The sequence below is a fragment of the Hippocampus zosterae genome, chromosome 1 (genome assembly GCF_025434085.1).
Source record: "Hippocampus zosterae strain Florida chromosome 1, ASM2543408v3, whole genome shotgun sequence".
Classification (NCBI taxonomy): Eukaryota; Metazoa; Chordata; class Actinopteri; order Syngnathiformes; family Syngnathidae; genus Hippocampus; species Hippocampus zosterae.
In genome coordinates, this window is record NC_067451.1 from 23,680,578 (window position 1) to 23,699,102 (window position 18,525).

At 43.6% G+C, this 18,525-nt stretch overlaps 3 protein-coding genes across 6 annotated transcripts in view; 2 read left to right on the forward strand and 1 right to left on the reverse strand.

Annotated features, from left to right (window-relative positions):
* The first annotated feature begins 32 nt into the window (after positions 1 to 32).
* Positions 33 to 7,015, forward strand: nkrf (NFKB repressing factor). 4 transcript variants are annotated; one of them, XM_052074054.1, is made up of 3 exons: positions 33 to 363; positions 1,443 to 1,566; positions 4,348 to 7,015. In XM_052074054.1, exons 2-3 carry the CDS (start codon positions 1,476 to 1,478, stop codon positions 6,558 to 6,560), a joined length of 2,304 nt encoding a protein of 767 aa, XP_051930014.1. In that variant the 5' UTR covers positions 33 to 363; positions 1,443 to 1,475; the 3' UTR covers positions 6,561 to 7,015. The 4 variants fall into 4 exon arrangements, with proteins under 4 accessions (XP_051930014.1, XP_051930005.1, XP_051930031.1 ...); XM_052074045.1 differs by lacking the exon at positions 33 to 363 and adding an exon at positions 3,774 to 3,864 and having other exon boundaries at positions 1,441 to 1,566; XM_052074071.1 differs by lacking the exon at positions 33 to 363 and adding an exon at positions 3,774 to 3,869 and having other exon boundaries at positions 1,552 to 1,566.
* Positions 7,016 to 7,045: 30 nt separating this feature from the next.
* On the reverse strand, positions 7,046 to 9,530 carry ube2a (ubiquitin-conjugating enzyme E2A (RAD6 homolog)). Its single transcript, XM_052076777.1, has 6 exons — positions 9,167 to 9,530; positions 8,659 to 8,739; positions 8,559 to 8,584; positions 8,122 to 8,211; positions 7,932 to 8,020; positions 7,046 to 7,861 (listed from the first exon to the last, which is right to left on the reverse strand). Exons 1-6 carry the CDS (start codon positions 9,208 to 9,210, stop codon positions 7,733 to 7,735), a joined length of 459 nt encoding a protein of 152 aa, XP_051932737.1. The 5' UTR covers positions 9,211 to 9,530; the 3' UTR covers positions 7,046 to 7,732.
* A 303-nt stretch (positions 9,531 to 9,833) lies between these two features.
* elf1 (E74-like ETS transcription factor 1) overlaps positions 9,834 to 18,525 on the forward strand; it is a 75,742-nt gene continuing 67,050 nt past the window's right edge. Inside the window, exon 1 of the mRNA XM_052074539.1 lies at positions 9,834 to 10,345. The gene's annotated coding sequence lies outside the window, so the exon portion shown is untranslated. The remainder of the gene's footprint in view (positions 10,346 to 18,525) is intronic.

An 18,525-nucleotide genomic window follows, 5' to 3' on the forward strand; every position in this document is an offset into this window, starting at 1 on the left:
AGTACTGTACTGTAGTGTTGTACTTGTCGCAAAGCATCGTGGGTACTGTGTCGTACTGTGATTACGCCATGACAGATTTAAGCTAGCGGGAGAAGAAAATGGATGGTCCTTCTCCGTTTAGCCGACTCTACATGCTTTGCGAGACGCATTTTCCTGAGGGACTCTCACCTAAAATGTCCTTATTTTCTTTGAACACGATTTAAAACGTCAATAAACCGGTTGTTCAGTATTTTCTGCTACATAGCCAGTAAGTTGTACTCGCAAACATCAGTTAGCCGACAGAGGCTAACACGACGCCTAATATTTCTGTGGTCATCACTACAAAAGAGCGGCTGAGTCGATAGGGGCTCTTTGCAGGAAAAGGTAAGAGTACAGCAAATGTGACTGCTCAGACACGCACACAATGCAATTTTAAAACGAAGACGTGGGATGCAACGCTGACGTATAGCGATATCGGCCTTCAGCTTCAGTCGGTCATTTAAATGCATACAGCGGCCTCACGAAAAAAATCATATTTGCTTCAAATCAGTCCCAACGTATTTAAATTTGCTGCAACTTACTGTGGAACGTATTGCTCTCATCTTTATGCTTACTGTATATTGACGTTGCTGCTCATCCGTAACGCGCTTCTAAGAATGTGTGTGTGTTTGTGTGCAGCAGGCCATTGTGTAAAACAATTAAATGAAAAACCGTAAGTAAGGAGGTGCTTCTTACACAGCCTGCTGTATTTTTACACCATCGTGTTGTCTGTCACTAACCAGCGCTAATGTAGTAGTAAAGTCACGATTACAGTAAATCGGGGAAGCACTTGACCACCATAAATGTAAAACAGTCAAATGAAAACTAGCAAGTACGTCCGTAACTGAGCGTGCCCCCCTGCACTGTGACAACATATTCCTACGATACTGTTCAAATCAGTGAACTGCATGCCATTCATAATCTTGAAATGTTGTAAGATAAAATATAGATCCGAATGGAACACACTTTTAGGCCATAAATGTAAGCTACTGAAATGGAAAAACAGTAAATATGGCAGTAACTGTGTGTGCTGTGACCGTCGTGGCCCCTCTGATGATGTTCTTACACTGCTGCACAAACTAATACATTGCACACCATTCGTAATCTGAAATTATAATGACTGTAAATGTATCTATATAAAGCACCTTTAGGGCAGCAATAAGAAACGATGAAATGGAAAACCACTAGGTATGGTAGTAAGTGAACATTCCTGTCTCACGCCGTGTGACAATTTCTTCTTACACCGCTGCGCAATCTACAAGGTTAAATGCTCTCCTTTGTAAGCCCCAAAACTGTATACAATAAATCAGGATCATTTATACAGAATGAACAGCACTTTACCAAGTAATTATTTGACCTGTATTGAATTGCCATGGTCCTTTGTTGTTAATGTCATGTTTTGCCATCTTTGGTGTTCTCAACAGGCATGGCCTGGTTTTGATTGGAAGCTGCAGGTGATGGCAGAAGGCAGCGGTGCAGGCGAAATGCACTCCTTTGACCCGTGTCATAGCTCTGAAGCAAAAAAGAGACATATTTCTACTAATGGCGGTGAGTGTCATTCGGTTGAACTGAAATGTGGTTGAAAGGAGACATGTTTTAGAACTTCATCCACAATTTGTTTTGAACAGTGCCTGCTCACCAATTAAATATTAGGGGTGTTCACACGGCACACATCTGCTCCGGCGCTGCACCGATGTATTTTGTTGCGATATATTTTGCACTGCAGTAAATTGTGTTGCGCGTTCACACGTACAAAGCCGCTGAGCGTGTCAGCACCGGCACAGCGTCGGTGCAGCCCCACTTGGGTTCACATGGCAGTTTCTGCAGCGGAGCAAAACGACAGAAAACAAATGAGCTGTCGTGTTGGTTCTTTTTAAAACGTATACACAACTCAAGCAATTACTGGACAGGCACGCCCTTCTCCTTCTCGATCTTCTCTGCCTTCTGCTCGAGAGTGACCGCCCCCGATAACGTAAATCAACGATGACTTCAATGACACTCGGAAAAGCAAACACGTAATGCGCCAAACAGAAAATCAAGAGAGGAAATCACAAAATAAATTATATGGGGGGCGGGGGGTTGTGAACACACAACAAAGGAACAAACTTCATAAACAACTCAGAGACAGTCCAGTCTCCTACAAAAGGAAAGATGTTACCAGCCAAGTCTCGTGTCGTTATTAAACAAACACATGATGGAAGTCTGACAGAGCACGAAAGCAATGCATTCTCGCCGTACGTAAACTCTTCACAAACATTTGCTCTGGAGCAAATTTAACCCAGTTGCGTTCACACGCGCAAATTTACATCGGTGCTGCTTCGCAAACGAGCATTTGCTCTGGAGCACATTTTTAAACCACCTCCCTAATTTGCACGTGTGAACGCTGTACTGGGGCATCCCCGGCGTAGCACCGGACCAAATCTTGCCGTTTGAACACCCCTATTGTGTCAACCTCCCCGTGCCGCCATATTCAGATGGACACACTCTGCAGTATTGTCATGTCAAATCCAAAAGCTAAGCGGAGCAACACTGATTAGCATTGGCAAACATTATTAGTGTTGGCTTCTAATAAGCAGGACAATAACTTGACAAAAGTAAAACTGTAAATAGTCACCAGAAGTACCCCAAAAATGAGGCGATATGCTGAATTGGGCTGATGTACTGCTACTAAAACACACTACTCACAAAAAGTTAGGGATATTTGGCTTTCGGGTGAAATGCATGGAAAATGTAAATAATTCACGCTACAGTGATATCATATTATGAAAGTAGGACATTTAAGTAGAAGGATGCACTGGTGATTTACTCATTTCAAACAATTCATTGAAACAAAAGTTACCAACAATAGTGGGTACACCACAACAAAAAATGTCAACGTCTCAATAACTCGTCATGTGTTCTTGAGCATCAATTATAGCTTGACGACGACATCTCGTGCCGTTCACAAGTCAACTTATTGTCTGCTGAGGCATGGCATCTCACTCTTCTTGAAAGGCAGCCCTCAGGTCATTGAAGTTCTGGGGTGCAGAGGTCCGAGCCTCAACACGGCGACTCAGCCGATCCCGCAGGTTTTCAATTGGATTCAGGTGTGGAGAAACGGCCATTTGAGGTACACCAGTCTCCCAACAGCCGTTCCCTGATGATGCGACCTCGATGAACTGATACATTGTCGTCCTTGAAGATTAAATTAGGCTGTGTTGTTCATGTAGGGTCACAATCACTCGATTAATAATGTTATTTAGGTCGTATGGGCTTGTCATTGTAATTTTCACAAAGTATATAGGGCAGGTCTGTACCGACTGGACACACCTGCCCACACTGTAACACCACCACCACCAACAGCTCGTCTGCTGACAACAGAGACTGTTGCATAGCGCTCTGCTTGACGTCTCGAACATCACTGGTGGCCATCATTTCTGCTCAACACGAATAGACTTTAATCAGAGCAGCACTGAGGCCCACTGCTTCCTTCGTCCAGCGTAAATTCTCCCTGGGCCATGTAAGACACTGACGCATATTCCCAATGTTGCGGTCAGGTGCCCTTGCAGGTGTTCTAGTACGCAGACCACGCTGATGTAAACTGTTTTCAATGGTCTGACGTGACACTCGAGTGCCTCTCACCTCCCTTAAACGTCCCTGGAGTTGAATGGCATTCATCATCCGGTTTCCCAGGGCGTTCTTCACAATGTAGCGGTCATCAGCATGGGCTGTGGCCAAAGGACGTCGACTTCTACATCTTTCTGTGACTCTTCCAGTCTTTCTGTATCACTGTTGCAACTGCTGATGACACTCTAAGCTCAGTGGCCACTTCCCGGCTGAGAACGTCCTGTTTGAAGCATCACAGTGGTAAGGTACTGTTAATCCATTGTTAGGTGTCCTCTTTGTCTCGTGATGTCAATATGTGAACAGCATGATGAGGACGACTGTTTAAACACCAGCTCTTATTGAACCAGGACATTTATTGTTGAGCCAAAGATCAAACACCTGTTGTGAAATTTGCCATTAAGGTCCTCGTTGGAGAACAGCAATTGTGCAAAAAGTACTAAAAGACTTAACAGTTGGACATGTGCATTCAAAAACTTAGAGAAGGTGACATTGAGTTCACCTGTGAAGATTTGAATGCATTTTGGGCTTGACCTGAAATTTCACCCAAAAACAAATATCCCACTTTTTCTGAGTAGTGTATGTACTATTGTTTCATTTTTGATGGTGAGCTATGGCAGTACTTTTCTAGTAGTGTGCGACACTTACTGTTATGTATTTACCATTTTAACAAGTGTCAGAATTCAATTGATATCCTCTCTAAGTTTCTGTATCACATATTTACAGGAGAAGAGCCTATGAGCAAGATGCCCATGTCAAAGTTTGGTTCGCGACCTCGATTTGAGCCCGTGCAGTTTGTTAGCGGTGGCAGCAGCAGCACTATTTGCACCGGTGGAGCAGCAAGTGGCGCTGATGAGAAGGAGAACGATAAGGAGCCCAGAAGGAGGGAATCTTATGCTGGTCGATACAGGGAATATGAACAGAGGGAATATGAACAGGCTTCCTACAGCGCCACTGCCAGAGCACCGAGCACCGCCTCCCTCAGGCCTGCTTTTGACTCTTGGGCTTCCCGTAGGGATCGAGACCGGGACAGAAATCACGTTCCTTCTTGCGCTCCAGTCAGCTTGGACTACGGTGGCCGAGGCTACTCATCAAACTTTATGCCTAAAGTACAACAAGCCTATACGAACAAGTATGAGACCTACAGCTCTCGCAACACAGATTCCTACTCGCAGCCTTATAGGCACAATGGATATGGAGGCGGGAATAGATCAGGCGGCTGGGACTGTGGACGTCAGGGTTTGGGGTACAATCACCAGGATCGCCCTTATAACCGAGCGTACAGTGGCCCTGCCACCTCTCAGCCAGGGGTTTCGTCACAGCCTCTCCCTATCAACCCGGCCACACTCGTGGAGAAGCAGAGGCTTGTCGCCAATTTAGCGTCCGCTTTGGCGGCCTCTTTTTGGGACCCTCAGTACACAACTGGTACAGAGGCTCCAAATTACAGTTTTATGTTGAGTCGCAGTATCCAGGCCTGCAAGACCAACCCTCAGTACATTTACGTCAACCTGAAGGATATCCCTCATGCCGATCTACCCAAGAACCGCAAAGTGCCGGCAGATGGCTATGCTTGCGAGCTGAGGTGTCAGGGAGTCTATCTCGCCACGGGATACTCGGGCAGTAAAAATGGCGCGAGGGACCGCGCCTCCGAGAATGCCGTCAAACTCTTCATGAAGCCCGTCGAAGTGCGCTTGGTGCCACGCAAGTACAGGCACACAATGCTCAATGACGTTGTGGTGTGCCAGATGAACTGCCCCGCCCCTACCTTAACGCCTGCTCTTTGGAACCCAGAGAACATCGGCTATCCCAGTTTTAAGGGACCCTATGAGCCTGACATGCGCAAGCACTGGACTGAATTTGTAGTCATGGACAATGCCCAAGACGCCATCTGCATTCTCAACAATTCCGCCGCTTTCAGTCACATGAAGGTGGATTACAAGTTCGAGCTGCTGCCCAACGGCTCCTGGCTGTGCAGCGTCTACGTGCAGGATGAAATGGTGGCGCAGGCCAGCGGCACCAAGAAGACCTCCAAACACGCCGCGGCAGCAGAGGCCCTGGCGAAGCTGCGCTTGAACCAGGCACAACGACAGCACCAACACCATGGGCCCCAGTACGCCCGGCGAAATCAGCAGTCGGAGTTTTCCGGTGGGCAAATGGGCATGAGAAAGAAACATCTGAGCGAGCTGGTCATCTTGGAGAATTCAGATAACGCCGTGTGCATCATCAACGACACGGCTCAATTCAACAAGGTGACAGCCGACTACAAGTTCATCTGTTTGCCTGATCATCGCTGGAGGTGCGAGGTGTACTTGGAAGGACAGTACGTGGCAGCAGGAGTGGGTGTCAAAAAGCAGGTGAAGCACATTGCAGCACAGGAGGCCTTAGACACCCTGAGACAGACGCAGGCCGTGGTCAAGTCCAACCTGAGGAAGGAGGGTCACAACGGAGCCATCTCACGCTCCCAAATCCTGCGTCGGTCCGGGGAGGAGGCCATGAGGCAGGAGATAAAGGAGGACAACATTGGGAACCAGCTGCTGCGCAAGATGGGCTGGACGGGAGGAGGCTTGGGCCGAGACGGAGAAGGCATCGCAGAGCCCATTAAAGTGAAGGAGCAGTTCTCCAGAGAGGGCTTGGGTATGGACAGGGACAAGTTGGGGAGCCAGCTTAGCAAACGGGACATTGAAGACATAATCCGCAACTATGTCAGCTCGGATCGACAGGATGACCTGCGCTTCTCCACCGACTTGACCAACGACGAGCGCAAGCAAATCCACCAAGTGTCTCAAAAGTACGGCCTACGGAGCAAGTCGTACGGACAGGGCAGGCAGCGCTTCCTCATCGTCAGTCGCAGAGTGGACACGAATCAACTGATTGGCCAGCTCCTGCAGGAAGGACAAGTGGGCCGCTACGAACTTGTCAAACCTCAGGCTTTGCACTAGTTTGATGGCAACTACAGCTGCCAACTTTCACCACAAAACAAATCAGAGTGCAACTAATCCACGTTCGTGATTTGGACTCTTCAGATAAGGTCTGGAAGCTTCCTGCATTCCTTTCCCACGAAATGTCTCAGATCTTTTACATTTGTTTCCACAACACCTTTACGTTCATGTCAGCTTGTGCCCAGTGTCTTGACGAGAGTCATTATTTCCTTAGGCACCAAAAGTTCGAGAGACTATTTCACTGTGTGTAAAACATGCAATGCTTGTCGATTCATGTAACAATGGGACTATGGAACCATTAATCTGATGGAAGTTAAGCATTTTTTGGGGTGCAACACTCTCCGTTATGGTAGCACTTTCTATGGTTATTGTACATGAGCTTCGTCTACATTAACACAGTGTCCCCCCCCCCCCCCCCCCGACATGTCCGTGAATAAAATGAAACTGGCTTGACAGGGCCTAGCTTCATTGAATGGGAAAACCAGTAATGTATATCTTTTTATTTACAAGAAAATGTACATTTTGTTACATGGGTTACCAGTGAACTTTACCTAGACAAATCATCCTGTATGATCACTCCACTCTGACCACTGATTTATGTATGATTGTGAAGTAGATTAGAAATCTAGTCTTTAAATGTCAGTACTGTATTTTGTTAATGAAACCAAGTGCCCAAATGGGGCATTCATGTCTTGTACTTAAAACATAACATCTGAAATCCAGAAGGCAGTTTGTAAGAGGGATGAATCAATGTCCATTTCAGGTTAATTCTAATGCTTCAATGAAAAATATCAGTCCCACTTGAAAGGCTTTAAAAGGCAAAACAAAGCACGCTGAAACAAAAAGAAATATCCATAAATACATATTTTTTGTGGAAATAAGAACAGTAGGTGGTTTTACAGCAAGCACATAGTTAGCAGCCACTTTGCACAAAAAAGAGACAAGTAACCCAGATATAACAAGATACATTAACTTTTTTTAAACACCTTTAACCTGATGATGGCATTCGGCAGAAGTGAACGCCACAAACACGACAGCGTATAAACTTGGCAACCGACTTTTTTTTTTTTTTTTTGGAAGGGGGACAAAGCGTATACTGTGAGTGAGATGAGTTGATGACCCGGACACACTGTTCGTGGCGGGGACCACGATAATGATGACAGTGACGAGGGTCAACAATCGCGCCAGCTCTGTTCAACAATAGCAGAAACTCTCTTCTCGTACTCTCGCTTGTTCTCCTGGTACAGCTGCGCCGCCTGGCTGTTGGCTGGACTGTTTGGGTTGGGCTCATCGAGTAAAGACTTCAGAAAACGCAACAAAAGCATGTCAGCGGATCACAACAGCCAGCATCATAAATGTGGCGTTTGTTACCTGTATTGACGTTAATATTGAAGACACATCATAAGTGGGACTCCAACGATTCTGAAGTATATCTAAGCATATGCTGCCATCGGCATATACTGCAAAAAGGAGGAAACAAAGTGTGTTAACTATTGATGGTACAAGACAACTTCATTATATAATAATACAGCATAATCACAACTGACCCCCACTGACTTACCATTAGGATGAAACATTTTAGAGACAAATCTCACTGTTGGAGGCTTATTTGGATATTCCTCTGTGAACTCTATGGTAAGTTTGAATGTTCCTAGAAGACGGAAAAAAATCCCATCAGCATCGCAGAATATTATCAAGTATAAAAGCTTTGGCATCACAATGTGATTTCCGCACATACGTTGAAGAATTATTCGGGGGGGCGGGACCCAGCCTCAAGTACTACTTTGGCGCTACAGTATCTTGTGGCATCAAAGTGACAATGCCTTACCAGTAGCTGTGTGTTTTATTACCGAGTACCAGCAGCAATATAAAATATATTTTGTTAAAGATCATGGAGATGTAATCTAATAACAAGACTTCTTTTATTCAAAAGTGAGGATCCCTTGTAGATTAATCAAGTACGTTATAACAAAACTTGAATGATTGTAGACGACTTACCATCTTCAAAAGGAGTTCCCTCTGGCCTAAAACAGATAAACAAGTTAGTGAGATGTCAAATGTCAGAATCTTGTTTCATTATAGTTGAAAGCCAATTTACCCAAAAATGACAGCATTCCACACCATTATATTGTTTTCTGAGGGGGCCCCACTGACTCCAGCTGGAGGATCTTCTTGCAGCCTGACGAATAGAACCCAGAAGCGAGTTGATGTAACGATAGTGTCATGATGGATAATACTATTTCTAGTAATCTATGGGTATTTTATCGAGGTTTGGGTTTGACACGAAAATGAATGTTTACGTTCAGTATATAAAAGCACCACCTGAAATACTTACTGGCAAGGCGAACCGTGGCCGTACGCATCACGGACTAAAATGCTAAAACTGGTATCGACGTAGGTTTTTTGTAAACATTTATAAAGCATCCCGCCAGTATCTAACCTCGTTGACTTTACACTTTAAACAAAACAGCACCTTGACAAAAGAATGAGTTGCTCCAAAACACCAAATAATTTGATGACAGCGAGTAAATATAGCAACCCTCACGGGCTAGCCCTCGGGTTGCTAATGTTAGCTTTTAGCTACTTGCCTTGTTTGTCTCGCTTACCGTTTAAAATCTCTCATTAAACGTCGTCTCGCCGGAGTTGACATCCTGCTCACGCTTAAATGTACGTATCGGGGGCACAGGAGACCGAGCTAAAGTAGAAGGGCGTACGTTTTTATTCTATGTAAGTGATTAGTTTCTACACTAAGCTAACTCGACGCCGATTGTTAGTTTGTCAAATATTTGGCTGCCTACGGACACAACCATAAGTATTAGAAAGGGGACACTGTTGCCATGTGGCCCAACTTTACTGACTTTCAGATAGCGAGAACCGCATTAAATTATATTCTGGTGTGAATATATATCCGGATATTAAGGTACACGCGTGATAGGTGTAATATCGTCATATTTAAAGCAACTGCATTTGACGGCGTTCGCCGCACAAATGGAATATTCCAGAAACGATTACGTCATATGTCAACTGCCCATACTAAATGTTTGCAGACTTGTATTTTATAAGGCTTTATATATGTACCCATCTTGAAGATTATTAAACTGTAATATATTTTATTTTTTACACTCTTCACTCGCTTTAAATACAGCGACGTCAGCCAAAAACAGCTATCACAGAATGTTATAATTTCTAGTGGCCACGAGATGGCCTGCTGCTCCACTCGTTGGTGTTTACAGTCTGTGGGAACCAAGGCAAAGAAAAAGGCACCACACTGAAAAAAAGTGACTTTTGTATCTCTTCTTCTCAACTTGGGGATGAGGTTCGATTTCCAGTACGGGCTCCGCATTTCGACGACTCCACAGATGCTCAACCCTAGTCGATTTCCATCTGGAGTATATGACACACCTGCGTTAACATAAACACACACAAAAAAAGATAGGCAAACACGCCTTCTTCAGTATCGAGTGAAAACGTAACGATTCCCTTTTTTCTGCACTTCATATTCCCAGAAATCGTGTTCACTCATTTTTTTGCAGACTAAAAAGAAAGAAAAAAATTACGGCACGGAGGGACCAATCGCTTCCCAGGAAAATGTGACTGCTCGGAATTCCCCACGCATTATTGGAGAGAACGTCAGCGTTGTGCCAGGCAGGGAGCCGCGGCAGGAGGCTTCAACCGCTGCCCGCTCATGTCGCCTCGGCTCGCCCTCTGTCTCGGGATAATGCTGTTATTTTTTTAATTTTTATTCCCGAAGACGGGAGCGTCTCAGTAATCAGGCTCTCCGAAGGGTGAGTGTTCATACTACCCATATTTCTCTGTTGTAATGTAAAAAGTGCGTGTTCCCATTGATTGCGTTTAAATGCGGCTGCTCAGGGTTTGGGTCTGCTAATGGGATTAGACTGGATCACATAACAACAAATGATTCCTAATAAGATACATGGTCTAAAGTTCATCCAATTTTACTCATATGATGTGAGTGCTTGCTGCTGCCTGGTTACATGCGCTTCTGTAGACCAGCGGGTCTCAAAAAACTTTTTACACTAAGTAGTGTACCAGATAAAAAAATCCATTGCTCATCAAGTACCACGAGTATCGTGACAACATGAAAATACAGTAGCATAGTGGGCCCAAGTGTTCATAAAAACAAGAAAGAGGTTTTATTCATTCAAAGTATATTTAATATTATCCTAAACCACAGTGACACAATACTGTTTGATTTATACTGTGTCTAATTGTCATCAATTTACCAGGTGAAATGTACATTAATGCTGGCATTCTGCAATTTACTAAACATCCTTTTGACTGACACTTCACATCTTCCAACAATGTTTTCTTAATCACTAGCTTGGGCAAATGACATGGGTTTGCTTAGGCCAGTGGTTCTTAACTTTGTTAGAAGTACCGAACCCAACCAGTTCATATGCATGTTCACCGAACCCTTCGTTAGTGAAAAATAAAAATACAATTTTTTTACAAATTCAAGACACAAAAAAAAAACACTTTAAAAAAACAGAAAAAAGTAAATAACATTCCATGGCCTTACTATAGTTTTTAAAAATTGTATGACATACTATCACGACAGACACACGGTGATGACTGAGTGAACTAAATTTCCCGCAGCACTGATTGGACAAGCAATGTCATGTGATCATCTGCAGCCAGTGATGGCCATGCGGGCGTGTCAAAACGAATTGACATGTTGGATCAGGTCTGTCTTAACCTCCATGGCAGAGGCTCCGTCGAACCCCTGAGACCGATTAACCGAACCCCTGGGGTTCGATCGAACCCAGGTTAAGGTTAAGAACCACTGGCTTAGGCTATTGACAACTGGAGGAATATGAGATATCATGATGATGGTACAACCTGCGACTCATGCGGTATTGACAGCATTTAATCATTAAAAATCTGCATTCAAATTTGAAATGAAAAGATAAAGGTTCTCCATTCGTGACAGTCACAAACCAAAATTTCAGTATCAGTCTTCCAGTTCGTGACATGATTGATGTGTGTGTGTGTGTGTGTGTGTGCGCGATTGATAATTCATAATAAGGAACGACCTGTAAATGTTGAATATTACAATGGATACATTACAGTCACAAACCCAAATTTCTGTATCACTCTTCCAGTTCGTGACCTGATTGATGAGTGTGCGTGTGTGTTTGTGTGTGTGTGTGTGTGTGTGTCTAATTGATAATTGATAATGACGAAAAACCTGTAAATGTTGAATATCACGACCGACCCACTCTCGTCCAATTCAATCGGTAAAAATATAAAAGTGATGGGCACAAATTTGGGATTTTATTGACATTAAAGTTGAGCTTCTGTGAGGAAAAAACATTGTTACGTCAACAAAACCAAAAGTATTGTGATGATCGCTCATATATTTTTACCATCTGAACTGGACAAGAGTAGGAATGTACTTATGAATGTTGATGGTGATTGGTCACCATTTTCATACATTTAGCAACGTTTAAGTTTTGTTCGACTCCAGGGGCAGGCAGGCAGGCTGACAGTTGGTGATGGCTTACACCACTACAGCTGTCGAGGCAGCAATTAGAGTTTGGCTGCTTAATAGATGAGGTTAGCGGGAGATTCTTACCGGCCAGACATGCAGCTGAGTGTGGCTGATTTCGATGCATCATATCCGAGTGGTGTGGGTGCACTCCCTGGAGGTGGACTTGGGAAAAAAATAAGTCAAGCTAATAGAGATTGAAATCTAATTTATAACGAAAATAAAGTTGGACTTGACTTGACTTGACTTGACTTAACCTATGAACAATTAAGCTTATGAAAAGCCTCTCAGAACGCATTGTGGCAGTCCTTGGTGATTGAAAAAAAAAACGGATCCAGCATTCGAGAGACTGCATGTAAACTGCTCATTTCCTCATTCCCTAATAAAGTGATTAGGCATAGATAGTCTAATAAAGGCAGCATGATGGTCGACTGGTCAGCACGTCCACCACACAGTGCAGAGGTGCAGGGTTCGATTCCAGCTCTGGCCTTCCTGTGTAGTTTGCATGTTCTCCCCGTGCCTGTGTGGATTTTCTCCGGGTACTCCGGTTTCCTCTCACGTTCCAAAAACATGCGTGGCAGTTCACTCTAAAGTGTCCCGAGGTGTGATTGTGAGCGTCCATGGTTGTCTGTCTATGTGTTCCTTGCAATTGGCTGGAAATCAGTTCAGCGTGTGCCCCACCTACTGCCCGAAGACTGCTGGGATATGATCCTGCATGCCCGCGACCCTCGTGAAGATCAGTGCTCCTCACTTAACGATATTCTTCGACAAATAATGTTGCCATATTGTACTGAGCAGCCAGGAAAGAAAGTGTGCAACTGTGTTGCAAGTTCCTTTTTTTTTCTCTGTTGTGTTTAGCATGTCTGCCTCACAGTTTTTTGTGTTCGTGTTTGAATCTTGACCCGTGGCCTCTGTGGGATTTTACATGTTCTGTCTTGCTTCTCCATTCCAAAACAAAATATCTTAATTGAAGACTCTTGCCATTAGCCAGAAACCAGTCTTTGGTGCGCCTTGCCTCTCACCCAAAAGTTAGCTGGGATAGGCTCCATCTCACCTGTGACCCGAATGAAGAGAAAGTAGTAGACAAGCACCTATTGGCTTTCTTCAGTGGCTGTGTGAGTATTATATTACCTAAAAGAGGCATGTTGACTTATGCCAGCATGTCATGAATGTCAGAATGACATAATCATTACAAAATTCCCCCCATCGGGAAATATTATGTGATGTGGTGTAAAATCACAGGTCCTTACGAAAAGGCCTTCACACTCTTTGCTTCATTTTTTTCCAAGATAGGATTTAAGAGTATTGCGAATGAAAATCTCTGTTAACATCCTCACTTTTATTTACTTACAACATTGCTGTACAGTACACTATTCTGTGTGTGATCTATACGAGTTTCTGGGGGAATCTCAAATGTTTCCCAAATGTTTACATTTTTGGCCAAAGATGTTTTTGTCATGGGACGCCCGACGACCTCATTGGTCTCCAGCTCCCTTCAGAGAAGGCGGCAGTGACGCTGGCGGTGGGAGGGGGGAGACCGAATGACAGACAACCCACTTAGTGCTCCCTCCTTCTGTCCAGTTTTCCAATGGTGGGATCTCTGGGTGAGGGATAATTGGAAACTTCAATCCACTGAGAGCTATTATCCCCACATAGAGTTTCCAAATATACTCCAGCAAAGTCTCGCCCACTGCCATTTGTTTTTACACTATCCCACCATGCTGTTGCCATCTGATATGCTCATCTGTGTGTTTGTGTATGTGCAAATTAGAGAATGTGTGGGTTCCCGGCAGCCTTCTTATCCCGTGACAGCAGAGTCACTCCTCCAGTGTGATCCTGCAGAGCAAAGACACTGCCCTTTTTTTTCATTGACCAAAGCTCCTCTGGCCTTTCTTGTTCTGCTTGTCTGAAGTCTGCTCGGCCTCCTTAATGGCCCTCTGCATATCGATCGGGCTACATAAAAAAGACAAACTGAGCTCACAAGCTATTTGGAAGGCAGCACTGCTCAGGTTTCAAAAAAGCTTTCACAACGGTTCAGTCACAGAAGAGTACAATAAGTTCAAATGCATTTACTTTTTTAAAGAGTTTGCTTCTGGGGAATGTTGTGGAAAATTTGCGGCATAACAGATTCGGTTGTCAGAAGAAGTCGCTTCACTTCTCACTTCAGTTTGCCCTCCTATCTCAGTTAAGTAGTTTGCTGGATGCTTGACTGCTCAACCTATCCTTGTCATCCACCCACCAATCTTTCTGATGACAGATGTACTGAATTCTAAATACATCCTACATACATACTGTAACTATGCTAACTACCTACCAAACCTACCATACACAACCACCCACCAACCTATCTCTCTTTTCCACTGACCCTGTAAATACTCCTCTGTGTCCTGTGTACAGTAATACTAACAATCCGTGGTCATTACTGTAGTAGGTTACATTTATTTCCCTTCAGGACTACCTTACTCTGTCATTTGACACCTGAGTGGTAACCACAAGGTGGCAATGTTCATAACGCTTTGGCTCCACAGTCTCATGAGATGGCCGATTCCACCAATGACATGCACTCACAATTGCAGGAACCCACTTGTGAAAAAGAGAAACAAAACTCTCTAACTTCCCCTTTTGTTGGGTTAAAAAAAAAGCTGTAGTGCGTTCCTGTCCTCTGAAGCCTTGTTGGGGGAACTGCTGCTCTAGAGAGTTCCTTTTAATGATGAAAGCTGAATTCTACCAGGCTGATTGGACACTCTAAATTGTCCCTAGGTGTGAGTGTGAGCGTGGATGGTTGTTGGTCTCTGTGTGCCCTGCAATTGGCTGGCAGCCGATTCAGGGTGTCCCCTGCCTACTGCCCGGAGACAGCTGGGATAGGCTCCAGCGCCCCCCGCGACCCTAGTGAGGATCAAGCGGTTCGGAAGATGAATGAATGAATGAATTCTACCACGTCAGACATGTTTTAGGCAGCTGCTGCTGCTGTGCATGACGTCAGGTTGAGAGAAGGGAAAGGCAAGGGAGGTTTCACCTGCTGCCTCATTCCTCTCTCACGTTTCATGTCTGGCAATTATATGACCCACAACATCACCATGTATGTATTACTTTCTCCTTCACTGTGTGGATTTTCATCACTTAAAGTAAAGTTTTTATGAAGGAAATTGGCTAGTTTGTAACACCAGGTCACTAAGGATGCAACACAGTTTCACAATACTGTAAACATGTATCAGTAATATCACTGTTTTCAATGTATCTGTGGTAACAGATGCCTACTTTTCACAGTGCAAAGTATAGTGCACATTTGCTTGCTGAGGACACCAGCACCATAGCGAAGGGTTTCTTGTTTATTCAAGAAGCGTTAACTGAAGTCTTTTTGGAGTCTTCTTTCAAAATTTACTTTAAAAACTGTGCAGTGAGCTAACTGCCCAAATTGTACATTAATCTTTGTATAATAATGAATACCATGTTCTTGTTTACATGGAGGGGGCTGAAAGATGTTCTAACCTTTAGTTTTGATGTGACCAACTGCATTGCAATTTTCCATTTGGATAATATGTAGCAAACTAAACTGCTAAACGTGCTGTATATCTATTGTAATTTATAATAAAAAAAATCAGTCTGGAAAAAAAGTCTGACTGGAAAGCTTACTAATTAACACATGAACCTGCACCACTGAGGTTTAAATAATCTCCCGCCTCTCTATATTTCCCCTGGTGTTAAACTGGTGTCAAGGTTATCAACTGGTTAGCATGTCCGCCTCAGAGTGCAGAGGTCCAGGGTTTGATTCTGGGCCGCGCCTTTATATGTGGCATTTGCATGTTCTCCCTGTGCAGGTTTTCTTCCTCTCCATTTTCAAAACCATTCATGTTAGGTGCATTGAACACTCTAGAACAGTCGATAGATGTGATTGTGAGTGGCATCGGTTGTATGTGTATTTGAGCGCTGCGATTGGCTGACAACTGGTTCAGGGTGTACTCGACCCACTGCCCGAAGACAGCTGGGAAAGGCTCCAGCACGCCCACGACCCTCGTGGGGAAAAGCGGATCAGAAAATGGATGGATGAATGTTCTTAAACTTGCTTTAGTTTCAGACCCGCTTGCTTCATTGACACAATTGCTGCATTTACGTCTTAGGGAAGTATTGAAAATACAAGTATTTGGCTTATTACGTTGGGAACTTGAAACTTTTGTTTGTGCTTTTGTGTCTGTCTCAAGTTTGAAGCGTCAGGAAGTTTATCTGGCTAACTTGTCATAAAGCAGTGTGAACAGCTGTCTATGAAGTCAGCTTGTTTTATTATTTTTTTTTTACATAATTCCAGCTGTAAAAAATAATTTATTGTTGAGGTCATTAAAAGGAGGTAAGGATTCTGTGCTTGTGTTAGCTATAAGCCTGATAAGCTCCCTTTTCTTATTGTCAACTGATCTGTATCCAGCTAATTAGCTTAACTACTGCACACTTTATGAAGATGGCGTTTACAGAATTGGAAACTGCCGTTTGTCTTCTGACTGTGCCAAATTTTAAATAATTTATGAACACTTGTCAACACTGTCTGAAAGCTGCAGTTAGCCTGGCTGGCTAAAGTAGCATAAAAAGCTAGGGACAGTTACGAATAAAACATATTAAAGTATAAACTGCAGCTCAGTTAATTGTGGAGTTCATGCTTATTTGTCTTCATCCAGTTTGAACTTTCATAATTTTCTATCACTTGTCTCAAATATGATGCTAGAGTTGGCTTGAATGGCTAAAATGGCTTGCTTTCTTGACTTTAAGAGGTTCTGTTCTCTCAATTATTTTCTGTCATACCCCCCCCCCCCCCCCCAGGTAGAGGAAAACATCTTGCACCCCCCTCCCCCTGCACGACTATAAATAGTATCATTTGTCTACAAAATTGTAAAAGAACACCTTTGCATAACACTGTATCCTTATTAACACACAAGAGAATAAAAAAGAAAGAAATACTGACCAACTTAAAACAAAGACCAGCTTTATTAACTGGAACAGAAAAGATTTAAAGTGCATCTGAAATTAAAAAATTACATTAAATTCTTAATTTAACTATAATATGTTTGACTGACCATGTCAAACCAGACGAATACTGAAAAATAATTACATTAAATAATACATTCAAAGTAATCACCAAAATTATCTCAGGAGAACAACATTTAAAAAAAACTTTAATCAGCAAAACAAAAATATATAAATGTATTTGTGGGGTTGTTTTTCCTTTATTTAAAATCAAAGATGATGAGCACGTTTTGCAATGCACAGCTTTTCGAAGCGAGGTTTGAAGCATGACACAGCAACTCTCGGCTCCTGCTCAATGTGTAGCTGGGACCTGTATTTTACTTTACTGAAGTAGCAGTCACAAAGCGGCATGATTGTTGGCAATGTTCGGCATGTTTTCGCTGAAAAAAACTCAAGCAGCTTATCAGCGTGATTGGTGTGTAATGTATTTAAGTGGCGCTTTAATTTATTTAGCTTCATGCTGGCCCCAAATGGATTAAAAATACTAAAATCCATGTTCCCCGAGGTCAAACGCTCCCCCCTTGACGAAGCCTTAGGGGGGGGCGCGCCCCACTATTTGAGAAACACTGCCATTGAGCAACACAAGATGCTTGCTCTTTTTTAGATAAGATAATCGGTATCAAAGTTGATTTGAACATCCCCCAAATACCAGAATGTTTAAAGTTGTCCTGACTTTTTTTAAGGGTGGGAATTAAGTGGCATTTGTGTGTTCCCCTGCTTGTGCAACATACAACGCGGCCTTTGACTTTGCCTCCATTGCAATGAATCACTCTGGCAGCATGTCATGTGATTACTTAACCATACTGGTTTGATATTTTTATGAAGCCTGAGCACTTGCAGTGTAGTAAGCGCTGACGTACATTTGAGGTGTGGCTTGGTTTGACAGGTTCTATATTACTGGAACCACATTTTTTTCTTTTGAGTTAATGTAAGTACAACACGCATCCTCAAGATTTGTTGAATAATTCAACAGCATTATAATCCCGGACCTAAGTGACAAGTGTGCAGTATATGGTTGTTGCTGCCGGGCCTGCTGGTGTTGTTGCTGTTGCTGTTGAGCAACCTCCAACTGGGTCCCAAAGCGGCTCCTAATGCCGCAGCGACCCAGGTACCTGCAGACCCAGTTGTCGGCTGTTGACTGGGAACTGTTCGTAGCCCGAAGACACGCCCAACACCTCTTGGAGGTCGTTCCTGCGTTGGGCTGCTGTTGTTGTAATAATCATGAGCTTGAGCTCTACCAGTCTTGCTATTGAATCAGAATCATCTTTATTGGCCAAGTATGTAGAACACACAAGGAATTTGTCTCCGGTATAACACGCTGCATTCGTATCATCATAAACAAGGACACCCATCCGTGAGCCGTCACCTTACCGTGGTGGAGGGGTTTGCGTGTCCCAATGATCCTAGGAGCTAAGTTGTCTGGGGCTTTATGCCCCTGGCAGGGTC